This window comes from Seriola dumerili, unplaced genomic scaffold, assembly GCF_002260705.1.
Source record: "Seriola dumerili isolate Sdu_G_001 unplaced genomic scaffold, Sdu_1.0 BDQW01001087.1, whole genome shotgun sequence".
Taxonomy (NCBI): domain Eukaryota; kingdom Metazoa; phylum Chordata; class Actinopteri; order Carangiformes; family Carangidae; genus Seriola; species Seriola dumerili.
This window is the reverse complement of record NW_019175342.1, coordinates 88,515-104,230: the sequence shown is the minus strand read 5'-3', so window position 1 is coordinate 104,230 and position 15,716 is coordinate 88,515. Positions and strand designations below refer to the sequence as shown.

The 15,716-nt window shown below is 40.2% G+C and overlaps 3 protein-coding genes across 3 annotated transcripts; 1 reads left to right on the top strand and 2 right to left on the bottom strand.

The window, feature by feature from the left end:
• Positions 1-1,272: 1,272 nt before the first annotated feature.
• On the top strand, positions 1,273-2,984 carry LOC111237692 (sialidase-4-like). The gene is made up of 2 exons (XM_022766889.1): positions 1,273-1,576; positions 1,701-2,984. Exons 1-2 carry the CDS (start codon positions 1,346-1,348, stop codon positions 2,622-2,624), a joined length of 1,155 nt encoding a protein of 384 aa, XP_022622610.1. The 5' UTR covers positions 1,273-1,345; the 3' UTR covers positions 2,625-2,984.
• A 4,451-nt stretch (positions 2,985-7,435) lies between these two features.
• Positions 7,436-8,374, bottom strand: LOC111237686 (forkhead box protein D1-like). The gene has a single exon (XM_022766882.1). It carries the CDS (start codon positions 8,357-8,359, stop codon positions 7,436-7,438), a length of 924 nt encoding a protein of 307 aa, XP_022622603.1. The 5' UTR covers positions 8,360-8,374.
• A 2,221-nt stretch (positions 8,375-10,595) lies between these two features.
• On the bottom strand, positions 10,596-15,541 carry zglp1 (zinc finger, GATA-like protein 1). Its single transcript, XM_022766858.1, has 5 exons — positions 15,508-15,541; positions 12,740-13,010; positions 12,517-12,629; positions 11,496-11,589; positions 10,596-10,909 (listed from the first exon to the last, which is right to left on the bottom strand). The coding sequence occupies exons 1-5, from the start codon at positions 15,539-15,541 to the stop codon at positions 10,777-10,779; spliced, it is 645 nt and encodes a 214-aa protein (XP_022622579.1). The 3' UTR covers positions 10,596-10,776.
• Positions 15,542-15,716: the final 175 nt, after the last annotated feature.

Here is a 15,716-nt window from a genome sequence, read left to right as displayed (position 1 = left end):
GATGCAACACAACAGTGCTTTCAAACATGTACCTGTAGGGTGGTACAGTGTGCATACGTCCTCTGTGACAAGTAAGAGGACACATAAAGTTTTATTATCTTTATGGTTATGAGGAAAGTAAGTTGGTTTGATGGATGGCTGAAAATATTAATTATTCAATATTCATTGTCTCATTTTTTTTTTAGCTCAAGTTCTTTTTGAGGCAGAAACAACCTTTCAGTCACAGGGTAGATGCAGTAATCAATTTTTGGCAAATGCAAAACTGTTAAGGGTTGTATTGAACCTTTAAGGGTATTTGAACTGGTAAAGGGCCTGTATAGCTATAGTCTGTCAAATATAACCCTTGTGGGTGAAATCAAGTTGTTTTGAGGCAGAAACATTCTTTCAGTGACAATGCCTGACAATGCAGATGCTGCAATAACTTTTTGGCAAGTGAAAAGGGGCAAAAATATTGGTTGTAATGGCCCTTTAAAAGGGTATTTCAACAAGTAAAAGGACTGGGTGAGCTATAGTCAAATATAACCACCATGAATGTAGTCATGTTATTTTTTGAGCTAAAAACATCCTTTGTGTCACATAGGAGCTACAATCACTCAGTGGCAAGTGGAAATGCATGTAACTATTGGCCAATGTATTTCAACAGATAAAAAGGACTGGGTGAGCTATAATCTTTAGAAATGTAACCCCCATGAATGAAAGCAAGCCATTTTGAGGCATAAACAGTCACAAGATCGGAGCTGCAATCACTTTTTTGAAAATGAATAAATGCCTTTGAAAGGTTGTATTATGCCTTAAGTTTATTTAACTGGTAAAAAGAACTGGATTGATTATGCATTACGCTCAGAGCAGGTCAATAATGCAGTCATAAGGATACTTATATATATATATATATATAATGCATATGTCCCACCTGTAAATCATGTTAATTACAGAATAGTTTCCAAATATCAAGAATATTAGACATACTAAACACATATAAAAATCGGAAATAATATAGCTTTTGCCTATAACCGAGTATGCCTGATTATAAACTGCAAACACTTCTTTGGCCACAATAGTGATTATTCAGTTAAAAGAAAAGTTAAAGTTTCACTGAGACATACTTTTCTATTGCCACGGACATATATTTGTGTGTATTGGCAGGTTATGACTGTTTGATCCAGATGAAAGCAGCGGTAGACATGCAGCATTACGGTAAAAAAAACTGGGCGGTACAGCTTTAACTGGCAATGCGCGCTCCCGCGGACATGAGTCACTATTTGGGAAAGGAGATCGTTTTAAGACGGAACACAGACTCGGAGTCACCTGCTGTCTGGGGAGCGCTCTGTGTACACGGACACCAGCCATGAGCAAAGTCACTCTAACGGACGCCCAACCACTGAAATTACAACAAACTGTCTTTAAATCTTGTCATAAATGCGTGTATAGGATCCCTGCTCTTTTCTATGAAAGAGAAAGTGAAACTCTTCTGGCCTTTGCAGAGCTGCGGAAGGCTGCAGCTGATTCCAGTGCAAAAGCGCTGGTCATGAAAACAGGAAAGCTGAAGGAGGAATCCCCTGATGTGAAGACAATTGAGGTAAACATCCACAGCAATTGTTTCATGGCTGAATTAGGTTACATGTGAATATATAGTATTACTTTCAACTCTTATCAAAACTGCTGTTTTGTTCACACACCTCTCAATAAAACATCTTTCCTAGTGGTCAGAGCTCAAGACAGTGGAAGAGGCACAACGTGATGGACACCGTACTATGAACCCCTGCCCAGTGTATGAGGAGAAGAGCAAAACAATCTTCCTGTTTTTCATCTGTGTTGAAGGCAATGTCGAAGAGTGGTGGCAGATAAGAAATAACACCAACAAGGCTCGTCTGTGTTACATCACAAGTAAGGATCTTGGACAAAGTTGGAGCAAGGCGACAGATTTGACAGACACACTGGACGAAATTAAGAACTGGGCCACGCTGGCTGTTGGTCCAGGCCATGGTCTTCAAATGAAGGGGGGTAGATTGATTGTTCCAGTTTATGGTTATGCTAAGAACGATGCTCCTTATGCACTCGCCCTGTACAGTGATGATTCTGGTAAAAATTGGCAGTTTGGCAAAATGCTCCAAACAAAATCAATTGAATGTGGAATGGCAGAGTTTTTTGATGAAGTAGACAAAAGCTTCATCTACTGCAATGCCCGTAGTCATGGAGGTTATCGAGTGGAAGCTGTCAGTGAACTTGATGGGCATGAATTTGCCAAGCTGAGCGGCCCTGCCACGCTTGTTGAAACAGGTAGAGGCTGTCAGGGAAGTGTGGTCTCCTTTCCAGCTCAAAGTGAAGGTCCAATTACAGAGAGTGACCAAAGCCAGAATAAGAACAAGTGGCTGCTCTTCACTCACCCAAGCCATAAGTCCAGAAGGATTGATTTAGGAGTGTATCTGAACAAATCCCCACAGGATCCAAATGCATGGAGCAAACCCTGGGTCATTAACCATGGACCCAGTGGTTACTCAGACCTGGCTTACATTGATGATGGTTGGTTTGCATTTCTTGTCGAGTGTGGGAAGAAGACAGAACTTGAGCAGATAGCCTCTGTGGTTGTTAGCTACAAGGACATCAAGCATGGCATTGGAGAGTAACTGACATGATGCCTTTCTCTGTCGTTACATTCTAACTTCCACACATGAGACGTCAAAGTAACCTGCCGTTCAATACAAATAATAATACTGCACTTACATCCTATTTACAGCTGATGAATATATTAAGTGTTGTGTTAAGTTGCTAAGTTATATTTGCATGCTCTATCCTTTAAAATCATTAACAGCCATGTGAAAATACAGTTAACTTGAAGTTGCTTACATTTACATTTTTATTTTGATCTCACCTCTAATAACCATGAAAAGTATGCATGATACTCTACTGACATTCTAAAGAGCTGCCATATATACAAAGAGTTTGTGTTTATGAAATGTAAAGACTAAAATAAATGTGGCGAATGAATGGAATTATAAGAGCTGTTGTTGTGGATTTTCTCTTTCCTCTTAAGTTCTTCAGCTGCTGGTATCAAATATTCACTTGTGAGTTTGCAGGAACCAGAGTATAGAGCAAGAAAGAATCCTCAGTTATTCAAATTTCTCGACCTTTTGCGTTTTCTTTCTACAACAGCCATATAGGTGGGTGGATTGCAACATACGCACGCAAGACAGAACAAAAGGGCCAATCTTCCACTTCTTGGATGTGGTGTTCATGAATGCATAGCACCTTTTTCTGGCCTTGACATGAACCAAATGAACTTGAAGGAGACGAGAAGGGCAGTGCATTTGACACCACCCACAGCGAGCACGCCCCAAACTGCACACTGCAAAATTCAGTTTGTCCAGCACTCTGGTTTATGACCAATGACATCTCCATCAGCTTCAGCTATACTTTAGCATGCTAACATGCTAATAATAAAGTTTGTGAACATAGTACCATTGTACCTGCTGAATATCAGTGTGTTGGTATTGTCATTTTGTGCATGTTAGAAAATAGTACTGATCCTGAGTGGATTATCCATTTATCATATCTATGACCAGATGCCATAGGATACAGTAGGTTTTTTCTAATTTGGGTGAAATGGACCTGTAGGTCATGTTAAGCAGGTGGTACAAGTACAAGTACAATACAAATGAGCCTGTAGAGGTCCAGATATATGCTCCTGGTACGCTTCTCCAGGCGTGACTTTCTTCTTCTCAAAGTCCAACTGTGAATCTGCCTGTGTCGTATGTTGACCAATAAACTAGTTTTCTGGGAGATGGGTAGCTAAAGTGAACACACATGCAAAACTGAACAAAACACAGAAACACACCAAGACAAACTGTCCAATGTTTTAAGTGAGTTAAACTACGTCATGTCTCGGGCTCTTTGCTTCTCAGTGTCCGCTTGTTTGGAGGTTGAACAAATTTGGAGAAAATAAGATTATAGTTGCATTCCTCTCAATTTCTGCTATTGCTGTCATGCCCTGACTATAAGCAGACACGTTTGTCCCGGTCACACATCCACTAGCGCTGTAAGAGGGCCCATGATCCTTTGAGCATTTCTGATCATGCCTGTTTGGATGAAAAGTTTCCTATGGGAATAAACTGGGTTGTCCGCTTCACCTATAGTCCTCTGCCATTACCTATCGGCATTGTGGATTTTTTGTTTCATATTGTTACACTCACTTTCTTTGTCTTTAGTCTGGAAGCCCATTTCCACAAGGAGAAGAAAAAAACTAATAAAAAGTTAGCAGCAATTTTTTTTTTAAATTCTCTGGGTTAATAAAAAAAAAAATTTATTAAAATTAATTTTCTAAATTGAAATTATGATATATAAGATGAAATTTTATTTTCATTATGACTAAAGATTAATCTTTTTTTTTTCTTTTACTGGTCAAAATAGGCTTCCATACTAAGCCATTCTTTCCAAGTCTTTCTCTTTCTGTACGGACATTTGGATAACTAATGAGCTCATGAGTGGCTTTGCTGTATGCCTCTGTCATCCAGGATTTGAGAGGGGTCCCCCATTTTTCATATATACACTTCAAGCCCATCACCGAATCTGCTTTCTTCCACCTCAAAAACATCTCTCGACTCCGGCCATCACTCTCTGACTCTGTCGCAGAGACCCTCATCCACGCCTTCGTCACCACCCGTCTGGACTACTGCAATTGAGTCCTGCTCGGGGTTCCCAGCAAAATCCTGGACAGGTTCCAGTATGTCCAGAACTCAGCTGCCAGGATTCTCACCCGCACCAAGCCCTGGCAGCCCATCACCCTCACCCTCATCCAACTTCACTGGCTTCCGGTCAAAGCCCGCATCCAGTACACAATCCTCTCCCTCACCTACAAATCCCTCCATGGTCTCGCACCCCAGTACCTGTCTGACCTCCTCCATCCCTATAGCCCCCCCCCCCGAAACCTACGGTCCTCGGACTCTGGTCTACTCTCCACCCCTTTCACCAGCCTGCGATCTTTCGGTGACAGAGCATTCAGTGTGGCAGCCCCCACCCTCTGGAACTGAAGAGATCCGCACAGCCTCATCTCTGGACATTTTCAAAAAACTGCTGAAAACCCACCTGTTCACCTAGCTGCCTCATCTCCTACAATCTCTGCCATCCCTATTCTGTCTCGTCTTGTTTTCATTTATTTGTTTTTTTAAATTTATGTCGTGATTCTTTCCCTATAAAGCAGACTTGGGTACCTTGAAAGTCGCTATAAAAATCCAAGTTATCAGTATTCCGTCATGCTTCCTGTCACAGGACTCAAGCTACAGCTCGTCTCAGGGGCTGTGGCTCTCACTTCACTAACTAACTTTAATGGGCCACACTCCATGGAGACACATGGAGATTTTTCCTCAAAGAAGGGAACAGGACTGTGAGCATATGTGTGTGTTGTAATTGAATAAAAGTAAAATATGACTAAGCGTGCCAGGAAAAGCAAACTGTTCCCTGTGGGGTTATTTAGGTGGAAGGCAACTGTTTGCAGATGGCAGAAGATCTGCTCTGAACCACATCACACCTTCAGCAGTTAAATCCTGGGAGAGATTTCTTCCACATATGCCAAAAGATTTTTTTTATTTGCACTGTAGTTACTTTTATCCATAGGACACTGGCAAATAAAAAAAATGTTCCCACCTCCATAGCAAACTTGTTGTAAAACTGACTGTATTTTGCTAACTGTAAAAACATGCTGCAAAAATGTGTTTAACTTGAACTTGGACTGAAATAAATGCCCTTGCACCTTCGCATGTTCTAAAAATTCAAGGACTTTTGAATAAAAGTTCAAATTTTAAACCTAAAATAGAAGAGGGTTTCTTCACCACTTTTGAGGAATGTGGGCTTGACAAGAGAACACTCTGCAGCAAAGCAGGTAAACAATCATTACTGCGGAATTATTTTTATATCTTATACTGCTTTTTTAGTCAATAATATTGTCATTGTTTAAGTTTATTTTCCATTCGCTTTCACACTCTGCATGTTTAACAATCTAAAATTAAAAAATGTATTTCTTACACCTGCACACAGAAACAAACTTTTAATAAATTATAAAAGTTGCACTTTTTTGACTTTCACTGGTATGGTGTCTGTACTTCACAAATTACTATTAGCATTTTGCATTAAAAAACACTTGATGCATCTGACAGGTAAACTCCACTTGAAGGTACAACATTAAAATAGTGATAATATACATAAATGCATCACTCTGAAAGATGCCATTCTGCATAATGAAAATGATCTTTTGATCATTCAAGTCATTACTCTATATCTATATAGTTATATAGTTGTAGTAGTTATATCAAATTGATGTGTAGTTTCTAGTTGCGGTGTGTTTACCTAAGGATCTCAAATCCTCCTCCACACACGCTCTCTGTTTCCACCTGACAAAACACAGCACAAAGTAGGCCTACATCCGAGGAAATCCAGTGCCATAGTTTTAACTTGTAATAACACCTCCAGGCCAGATGACCAGATGTGTTTGATATGTTTTGATGCCATGTGCTACTTATTTAAGCAACAGAGACTGCAGACCAGCGCGTGTTGTAACATGGAGGCCTGTTCTGAATAAAGCGGGACCTCCTTCAAACATGATGTGGAAGAAATCACACACACACACCCAATAATAATCAATACACAAGGGAGGGAAAGAATAGTTGCCCCCATGCATGATCAGATCTTTTTGTGATCTCTTGCGCTTACTAAGAACTTATAACAAAACAGATCAATCATCCACGGCAAAATAAAATCCAAGCGATGTCGTCACATTTGAACAATTTCTATTCCTCTCTTAAAATCAGCCGAGTGCATATTCGTTTGTGCAAATCTGTATAGGTCTATTGGATAAATTCAACAGTAGCCTTAGCTGGACATTTGCATTGTTGGTGGATCTAACTCTAACATATCAGCACACTGGGTAGCCTACTTTTTATTTCTTGTATTATTATTATTATCATTATTATTATTAGCTATATCGAATTATATTAGGAATATATAATAGTGGACCCTAATTTGTATTGTATGATTCTCATTCTGCTCCGCTTGAGTTTGCACAAAAAAACAAAAAAACAAAAAAAAAATCAAGCAATCATAATGTCAAAAAGTAGCTAATTATACAGGTTAAAGCCTACATTATTAGTTTCTATAATGGTAAACCCTGTGACATTTAATTCAAATTGCACAGACACGGTGCAAATTCAATCACTTTTTATTCAAAACATTTTAAGAGCTGTAAAATGTCAGTTATTCAAAAACATATGCTTCAAGCAAACACATTGCTAAAAAAAATACTGGCCCGTTTGCAAGCATGGGCTATCACTAAAATCTGTAGGCTACTATTTAATATAAAGTACCATGAGTTTATTCTGTGGATGAAGGGAATACGATTCCACTCATTTCTCCATGGGTTAAAGACATGCAGGAGCATCATTGCATTAAATTAAATTAAATTAGACGAAATTTTAATGACCCCGGTAGGAAAATTGGACAGCTGAAGAACAGGATACCTGGGTAGGCCTATCATTCCGTGCAGCGACACCGGGGGCATGAACGAGGAGTTTGGAGCCAAAGGGGGGACAACGACGCAGCGACCCGGGTCGAAATGTTCAAAGGTTAAACAAGAGGGAAAATTCTTGGAGAGGAGCGAGGAGAGCGCAGGTATGATGCTGCGTACAGGTGGGATGTCGGAACTAGTGTGGGAACTTAAACGGCTTCCTGAGCCCAGATCGCAGCACACATCAGGACCCTGAAGACACGGGGCCATCCTGTGCGCTCCGAGGAGAGGACAAACAGGCATCAGGCTGCGCTCCTGCGCCCTGGAGTCCTTCAGCGTTTCCAAATAAAAATGTTGCCTCTTGAAGCGTTTCCTCCGCCGAAGAAAACTCCCGTTTTCAAACATATCAGCCGACATGGGATCCAAGGTCCAATAATTTCCCTTCCCGGGATTCCCAGGCTCCCGGGGCATTTTGACAAAGCAGTCATTTAGAGACAAGTTGTGACGGATTGAGTTTTGCCACGCAGGGAACTTCTCCCGATAATACACAAAGCGCTGGCTGATAAAGTCACATATCTCACTGAGGGTCAGTCTCTTTTTCGGGCTCTGGAGGATGGCCATGGTGATAAGAGCGATGTACGAGTACGGAGGCTTCACCGAGGCGGTTCTCTTGCCTGGACCATCCTGCAGCCGGACAGCGAGGTCTCCCACCTCCCGCACTTCAGGAGCGAAGGATGAAGTTTGCTCCAAGTCTGAATTCGTCTTATCTAACAGTGACAAATATGTGCTCCTCACATCTTCACTACAGCCGTCTGTCTGTCCCTCCACGTCTATGTCCGTCTCTTCCATGAGTAAGCAGTCCAAGGTCATGGTCACTCAGTGTCCGGCGGCGACGTAAGCGCCTGTCTGGGACAGAGCAGGCGCAAACCCGCTTCTCCGTTTTCATTCACAAAAAGTTGCGCATCTGACTGCATCTGCGACTTTTTAGCCTCCCACTCTAAACTTTCTCCTCCTCCTCCTGCAAAATCTGGCTCCGTCAAAACAACCACATATACAAGCCTAGAGCAGCTGCGACTGAAGGTCCTGATTATGAAATGTCCTGTATGACAGAGAACATTAACTGATGCTTCTGAGGATATGATCGCGATTATTACTCATTTCAACAGACACGTTATCACTATGACGAAATTAAGTTTTATATCTTATTTTTTCATCTAGATTTATAAGCCTGTTGTACTTACAAGTACTTTTTGTATTTATTCGCAGTGTGTATTGATTATAAGTGGTGGAAGTAGTTTTCAGATTCCTTATTCAAGAATAACCACACTGTAAGAATATAGGTCCTGCATTCAAAAGCTTATGCAAGTAAAATCACAAAAGCAAAATAAAAGTATATTAAGCAAAATGGTCTCTCAACAGTCTGTTTCTAATAATATACTATATTATTGGATTATTATCACTGAAGCATAAACCTGTGAGCAGCTTTTTATGATGTATTTAATGTGGAGCCATCTTTAATTTCTTTATATACAACTGGGCAGTTTAATCTGTAGCAATTAATAAAGGTGATAAAATGTTTTATCCACTACGTAACTAAAGCTGTCAAATAAATGTAGTTGAGTAAAAAGTGAAACATTAGTGCCTGAAATGTAGTGGAGTAGAAGTATAGTGGCAAAACTGAACTGAAGTTCAGTACTTGAGTAAATGCACTTACGTTCTATCACGGTTTGTTATGGTTTAAAGTAGATGTTGAAATGACCCCAGCAGCTGAAATTGTTTTGGACTGAAATGTTTAATGTAAAAACGAAACAAGCATATTAATTTTATTGAGCTTGTTTCTCTATGTTCTTGGCTTACACAACGCTCATTTCCTTCCGTGTTCCTCTTTGCTGGATGGTGTGGCTCATGTCGCTCATGGCGAGAGGCAACTTTCTCTCTCTCTCTCTCTCTCTCTCTCTCTCTGGCTGTCTTACCTAAGAAGAAGACGTAATCCATTTTGAAATAATAGCTGCACTGTATCAGTCCGTGTGAGGCCACCCACTTGGCACACAGGCCAGAGCTGCAGGGTGGGCTGAGAAAACTGTGGGAAGTCTCCTTAATGAACAATTCTTCCCTGTAACTCTCACTATAGTTTAATGTGATATACGTACCCCTCTGAAACTATTATACTATTTTATAATCATTGCAAGGGTATTTATACTGAGTCTAGGCCCTACTTCTGTAGCTACACACATGAAAGAGCCATGGAACAAACTGCATGTTTCATACAGACTTTAATACAGACCAAAACCCCATGCAAGCTCACACAAAAGCTTTTCCCTTCACAGAAAACAGCAATCTTAAGGAAATCAGTGCACCATTTAACCAGCAACAACCCAAATAAACACTGAGAAAATCAATCTCCCCCCAAAACAACCACAATTAGAAATGATGACAAAGACAACAAAAATAAATAACTTAATTTAACTTGTGTAACTAAATATATGTCTACTGAACTTTGCAGACAGTCTAGCTGTCAGGTCAAGAGAAGTAAATTGTTTTGCAGTTAATAACAGTGAACATAACACTAAGCTCAGGTTGCAGTTTTTGGTCCTGTACAGAAATAACTTTCTATTGCAGCTGTTGGGTACTGCTGACCATTATACACAAGCAACACTGAAGCTATTTAGATGAAAACCGTCAACAGTTATTACTAAACTTTCCACTGAATGGGTCTAGTCCTTATAGTAGCACTACAGTATCCCATTCATTTGTCCCAAATGATTCTCAGCTCTGCTACAAACTGTGTCTGTGTGCTCAGTATATCCCTCTGTGTAGATAGAGGAAAAACAAACAAATCAACTGTATAAACTCTGTTTCATGTGCTAGATACAGGTTAGGTAGCACAAATAGGATCAGTGCAGTAAAGATATAAGTACAGAACGTTTTCAGACATCACCATTTTTATTTACTTTTTTCTTCTTCTGTCTTTTAGCTTTTTTACCTGTTTATGTTTTCTTGTGATGCATACAGCACCTTGAGAGCAACCATAGAGCTAAAGCGAATGAGTTCTCTTGCCTGAAGTCCAACATGGTAACAGTGAAATTAATTTAAATACCCTGAGTCAAGTAAAATTCAAGAGGCTGGTGCTGGTCCTCATTTTTGCATTCACAGCTGTAGTGAAATGAAGAGGACTAAGAATGACAGGAGCACAGAGTGTATAGTCTGGAATTGGTGAGTGCAAGTGTGTGTGCACAGCTCTGACACATGTGGACATAAAAACCTTTGCTCTATGTATTGTATGTTCGCTAAGCAGTGTGTTTCCGCTGAGCTGAGGTCAGCCTCACCAAGTTTCCACACTTGAGGCAGCATGAGTTGGAGTTGCCCTCTTTCCTAGGGATATGCCAGCAGTTGACACAGCGCACTCTGTACTTCTTATACCTTATTAAAAAAATACAGGGGTGATTTAAGTCCTTTCTTTTCAAATATTTAATGTTCAAGAATCACGATGAATGCTGCTATTTATCTATGAAATCTATATTCGAAATGTCCCAGTTAAGGATTAGCAATCTAGGATCACCGTAACACCGATCCAGCACATCATCATTCCTCTTTTCAGAGGCAAATTCATGTTTATATCTGCTGCAGCAAGTTGTGAAAGATAAAACATAAGCCATTAAACATAATAACACTGTGAGTGTTTCATATCCTCAGATTAACTGATGCAAAGATGTAGCATGCATCTCACGCAATAAGAAGTTTCTGTGTGGTGAAAAACAGGCAGCAAATGAATTTACTGCAACCTGTCTGTGACACCTAAATATCTACAAGAAGTTCACCTCTGCACAAATGCAAACCAAGGCAAGCAATGAGCCAAAAGCAGCATTATTGTGTCAGTGTGCAGTCTGATATAGACAAATTATGTGGGTATGTTTTAAAGTTAAAATCTTATGGTAACTTAAACTTCATGTATGTGTTTTTAAAAGATTTAATAGCCAGTAGTATTAATAGTGTTAATATAAGCTACCTTATCCCACAAGCATTACAGAGTGGGGTCCCGTCCTCTGCATCTCTCCACATGGGGGTCTTCCTGGTGCAGCATGATGCACAGACTTTATCCTCTGATGGAACAGAAAGAAAAACACATACAGTTAGTGTTACAGTAATTTTGACCTGATTGGAAAGAAAGAAAGAATGGTGCATTTTTTAGTTAGTCACAAACATAGCAGAATAAGGTTGTATATCTTGACAGTGTCAGTTAAGAGTCTTAGTTTCTGGTGTCTGAGGGGTAGAGATAAGATAAGTTATGCAAACTTCAAATTTTTAAAGGTTTGTGACTTAAAATGTGATGGGGAGAACAGATGTTAATCACTGCAACAAATTTGAGACGACTTCAATTAAATGCTAATACTCCTGCTACTAGAAATGCAGCAACTGGCTGCACGGCTGACAGTAAAATTACATGTTTGCATTTATATTCCATTTCTACTTCCTTTTCTCTGCATTTACTACTTGGCCTAGAGGCTAGTTCCCATGATACCCATTATGGTCTTAGGCTGTTTACACAGCAATTTCCCAAAATATTTATCTAATGTGTAACACCTGTCATCAGTGATGATGCTGACGTGCATATTTTGATGCAACGGCACTCCCTAGTGGAGAAAATGGGTATTTTTTACAACTACATAATCCACATGACTCTTATTTCAATTAAAGAGCAATGCTGCTCTTTATTCAATTTTAATCACATTACATTGTAGCATTTACATTTGAACATGTGCCCAAAACTCTTTAAAATTATTAGACTCATTACAGTTTTTTCCTTTTCACTTTTCTCTCTTTGTGTTACACAGACTGTAAAACTTTGTGATTTTGGACACTATAAGTAAGATTAACTTGACTTAACATGATTCATACGTGTTTTATTCATTAGGTAGTTGTTTTAAGATTATTTTTTTAAATTGTAGGACTCGACATTGCTGTTTGGAGAGCCTGTAGTAAGGTCAACATAGTTTCATTGAGCAGTGCAGGTACTCAATGTTACTCACTGGAGACAGTAGTTGTTGGGTCACTCTCTTCATCTGAGCTGCTAGTTTTAAGGGATTTCTGGGATGTTCGTGTCCTCAGCCTCGGTTTTCTTACACTCTTGCAGAGCTCCTTGCTGTGGTGAGTAAACATGCAGCAAACACCAACAAATTGTGAGAATGTAATTTAAGTTGACATTACCATCTTCTAAATTCCCACGCAAAAATGTAATACATCTGCCAGTACCTGTACTTTGAAGTTATGAGGAGGCGACACTGTTCCCTACTGTCATCCAGCTCTGTGCCCATGCTGAATGTCACTCCCTGGAAATCTGGGTCTTGGATGTCAACACTCCGGCTGGGATGAGGTTGTTTTCTTGGAGTCTTGGTTCTCCACTGCTGGGAAGATGCAAGAGAAAGTTCCTCCCTTTGCACTGGCCTGAGCTCTGGTTTTAAAGTTGTAGCTAGCACATTATAGCTTGAGGATTTCAGTTGTTCAGCTGCGGGTGATTTTTCCTCTATGGAAGCATGTATACATTCTGCTTTAGATCCTGGGATTTTATCTTTTTTTGGCAGTGAGAAACACCCCTCTGTAGCACTAAAGAAGAGTGATGCTGATTGTGAAGAAGGCAGGATGGCGCTCAGAGGTGGCAGCTGGGTATCACATGGGGGCTCTGTAGACAAAGCAATATTTGCGTTGTGGTCTAGTGTTAGTGCTGACTTTGATAGAGCTACACTTGTATCTTCATTCGAATTAAAAGTCAGTTGACTATTAAGTGATGCATTGGGAATATGTGCTTGTGCCAAGGCATTTTCAGACAAGGGTATGTTCAAAAAATCCTGTTCAGTTAAGAAACAATCCTTCTTACACTCCTGGTTCCACTCCAGTAGTCTGCTCACACTGAATTTCACCTCCCTTTTGTCCCCGTGTTGAGGTTGAGAAGATGCTGTTGTGCTTTCCTCCAGTAGCGCTGGTATAACAGTTTCTGTTTTTTCCGTGCTCTGTGGTTGAACACTACAACCCACTTTGGATTCTTTCACACAGGACTGTGGTTTATAATAACTGGCTCCCACGCTGCACACCCCTCTTATATCCTCCACATGACTGACAGAGGCTGTGATTTCTTGTCTCTTACAGATAAGAAGAGATGGCCTTAAAGTGTATTCAACATTTACACTGTCACTTCTAACTCCCTGCTCTTTAACATCTGCTGCAGCAGTCGTTGACTTGGCTGTTAGATGGCCTAATTTTGCGGTGGATGATCCTGAACCTGGGTCTGACTCTTCTACATCTCTTCGATGCAGGAGCCTCTCACACTGCAGGTTGATCAGACTCAGCACTTTCCAGGGGCTGTTACATTCGTAATGTGACTCAGCCAAAGTTGTTATGTTGCTGCTATGACTTTCCTCCTTCACTTTGTTCACCTGATTATAAGGCAACTTGTTAGACAAACTGTGCTGACAGGAATTATTAAAGGATTGAAATAAATGTGCATTGTCTTCCTCATTTCTAACAATGAAATTATCCCGCTTAGACGTCTCATTAAGCCATTTGGAGGGTGAATTTGTGTCAAGAAAACTGTTGTGAACAGGAGATGCTAGCCTGGAAACTTCTTGGAAAAGGTAGAAGAGTGCAGAGTGGGAAGACTCTTGATCCGCTGTGCTCTGGCTTCCTTGGATGAAGGCAGCTTGTGTCTTTTGTCCTGTGCTCATGTTGAGGTAGTTTCTGTATCATGAATAAACACAAACAGTCTTTAAATCTGCAGTTTCTAAGCTTTGGGGTCAGAGCCCCCCCTGAGGGAGTAGTGAGACCATTGCCAAGGTAACGAATAAGTCAGTCAAAAGCTTGCTACACAAAATGATATTTATTTTTCAGACCTTTCTGTAATCTGTTTTTTTTTTTCTTGTAAAACATTGTATCGTTATACATCTTTAGGCTATTGAATGTTTGTGAAATGAACTACGCTTTAGTTTAACTGATCACACCACATAGACACACTGTGACAATAGATGGAAAGTGGACATTGCTTCAACTTAACACAACTAAAGGGTTGGAAACCATTACTTTTAGGGGCTAAATGGGATTTCAAACATTGGCAGCTCCTGTGGTGAGCTACAGCAGCTACTCATGTATGCAATACCGCATTGACAGTAGATAATATGGGGCTACTGCAGTGTTAAACAGTTTTGTGGACTGTGGACAACAGTTACAGTAGTGATGTTAAGCTGTTGACCACATGAACTGAGTTTGGGATATTTTTCTTAAAACGTATTGTACCCTTGAAAGACCAGGCCCGTATTTTTATAGCATACATAGGCTAACGGGAATCGTCTGGTTCAGTTTTGTTTTTGTTATTTAAAAGCTTAACAAGGCCGAGCTGTCATTTTCCATGAAAATGCGCAAGGCATGAAGCCGCCGGTTTTAAGATTTTTTTCAAATGTAACTTATTTAACTCACCGGAAATGTGACAAAACTTCGAAGCTTCGGTGAAGTTTAAATGTGTTCTTGAGCACAAATGTAGCTCTTGGCGTTCTAGAATGTCCAAGTTTTTCGCGGGTGTCTCGAGTTTGACTGTCGCGAGCGCAGAGGCAGGTAGCAGTGGTATTGACACAGTGGTAATCAGTATTAATATAAACGTGTTTAAAAGTGACTTATGTTAAAATCGCGTTCCTACATTCACACTATCTGAAAATGTCCTCCACCTTTATTCTCTCATATTTGCATCAGTGGGCTGACTTTATCGGAAATGCTTTGGGCATCTCAAAAGAGAGAGATGGTCACTCTAATAGTAGGTACATATGCAAGTCGGTTTACGTTTTTACCAACACATTTGATTTAATGTATTAAGGGCCTACTCTATGGGCACTCTGAAATATACAGTTGTACATTCAGCGATCGCATAGTTTGATTCATTAGCTGTGATCTCGTGATCCTTCAACACTCGCCCATTATATATGGGCCCTCTCTTCATATTCACACATCAAATTTGTCGATCTTTATTTGTCTGTTCTGACCTGTCATGGCCTCTACGGCTAACGCGTCTATCATTTTAGGCCTAAGGATGAACAGTTAAAAATATGGTCAAAATCAAATTCAACAAGGAAAGTCGACTCAGTTAACCACCCATCGCCGTACACTATTGTTGATGCTCACCTTAGATCTTCGACTCAATCATCAGCTAAAAGATGAAGTGTGCCAGGAACTGGTGACTCAAACTGATGGA

Coding starts and splice junctions, on each gene's coding strand:
- zglp1 (XM_022766858.1), bottom strand. CDS start 15,541: ATGATAGACGCGTTAGCCGTAGAGGCCATGACAG. Junction 13,011..15,507: donor AGCCGTAGAGGCCATGACAG/GTCAGAACAGAC, acceptor ATGCTTCCATAG/AGGAAAAATCACCCGCAGCT. Junction 10,910..11,495: donor TGTAATGCTTGTGGGATAAG/GTAGCTTATATT, acceptor TTTTTTAATAAG/GTATAAGAAGTACAGAGTGC.
- LOC111237686 (XM_022766882.1), bottom strand. CDS start 8,359: ATGACCTTGGACTGCTTACTCATGGAAGAGACGGACATAGACGTGGAG.
- LOC111237692 (XM_022766889.1), top strand. CDS start 1,346: ATGAGCAAAGTCACTCTAACGGACGCCCAACCACTGAAATTACAACAA. Junction 1,577..1,700: donor CTGATGTGAAGACAATTGAG/GTAAACATCCAC, acceptor CATCTTTCCTAG/TGGTCAGAGCTCAAGACAGT.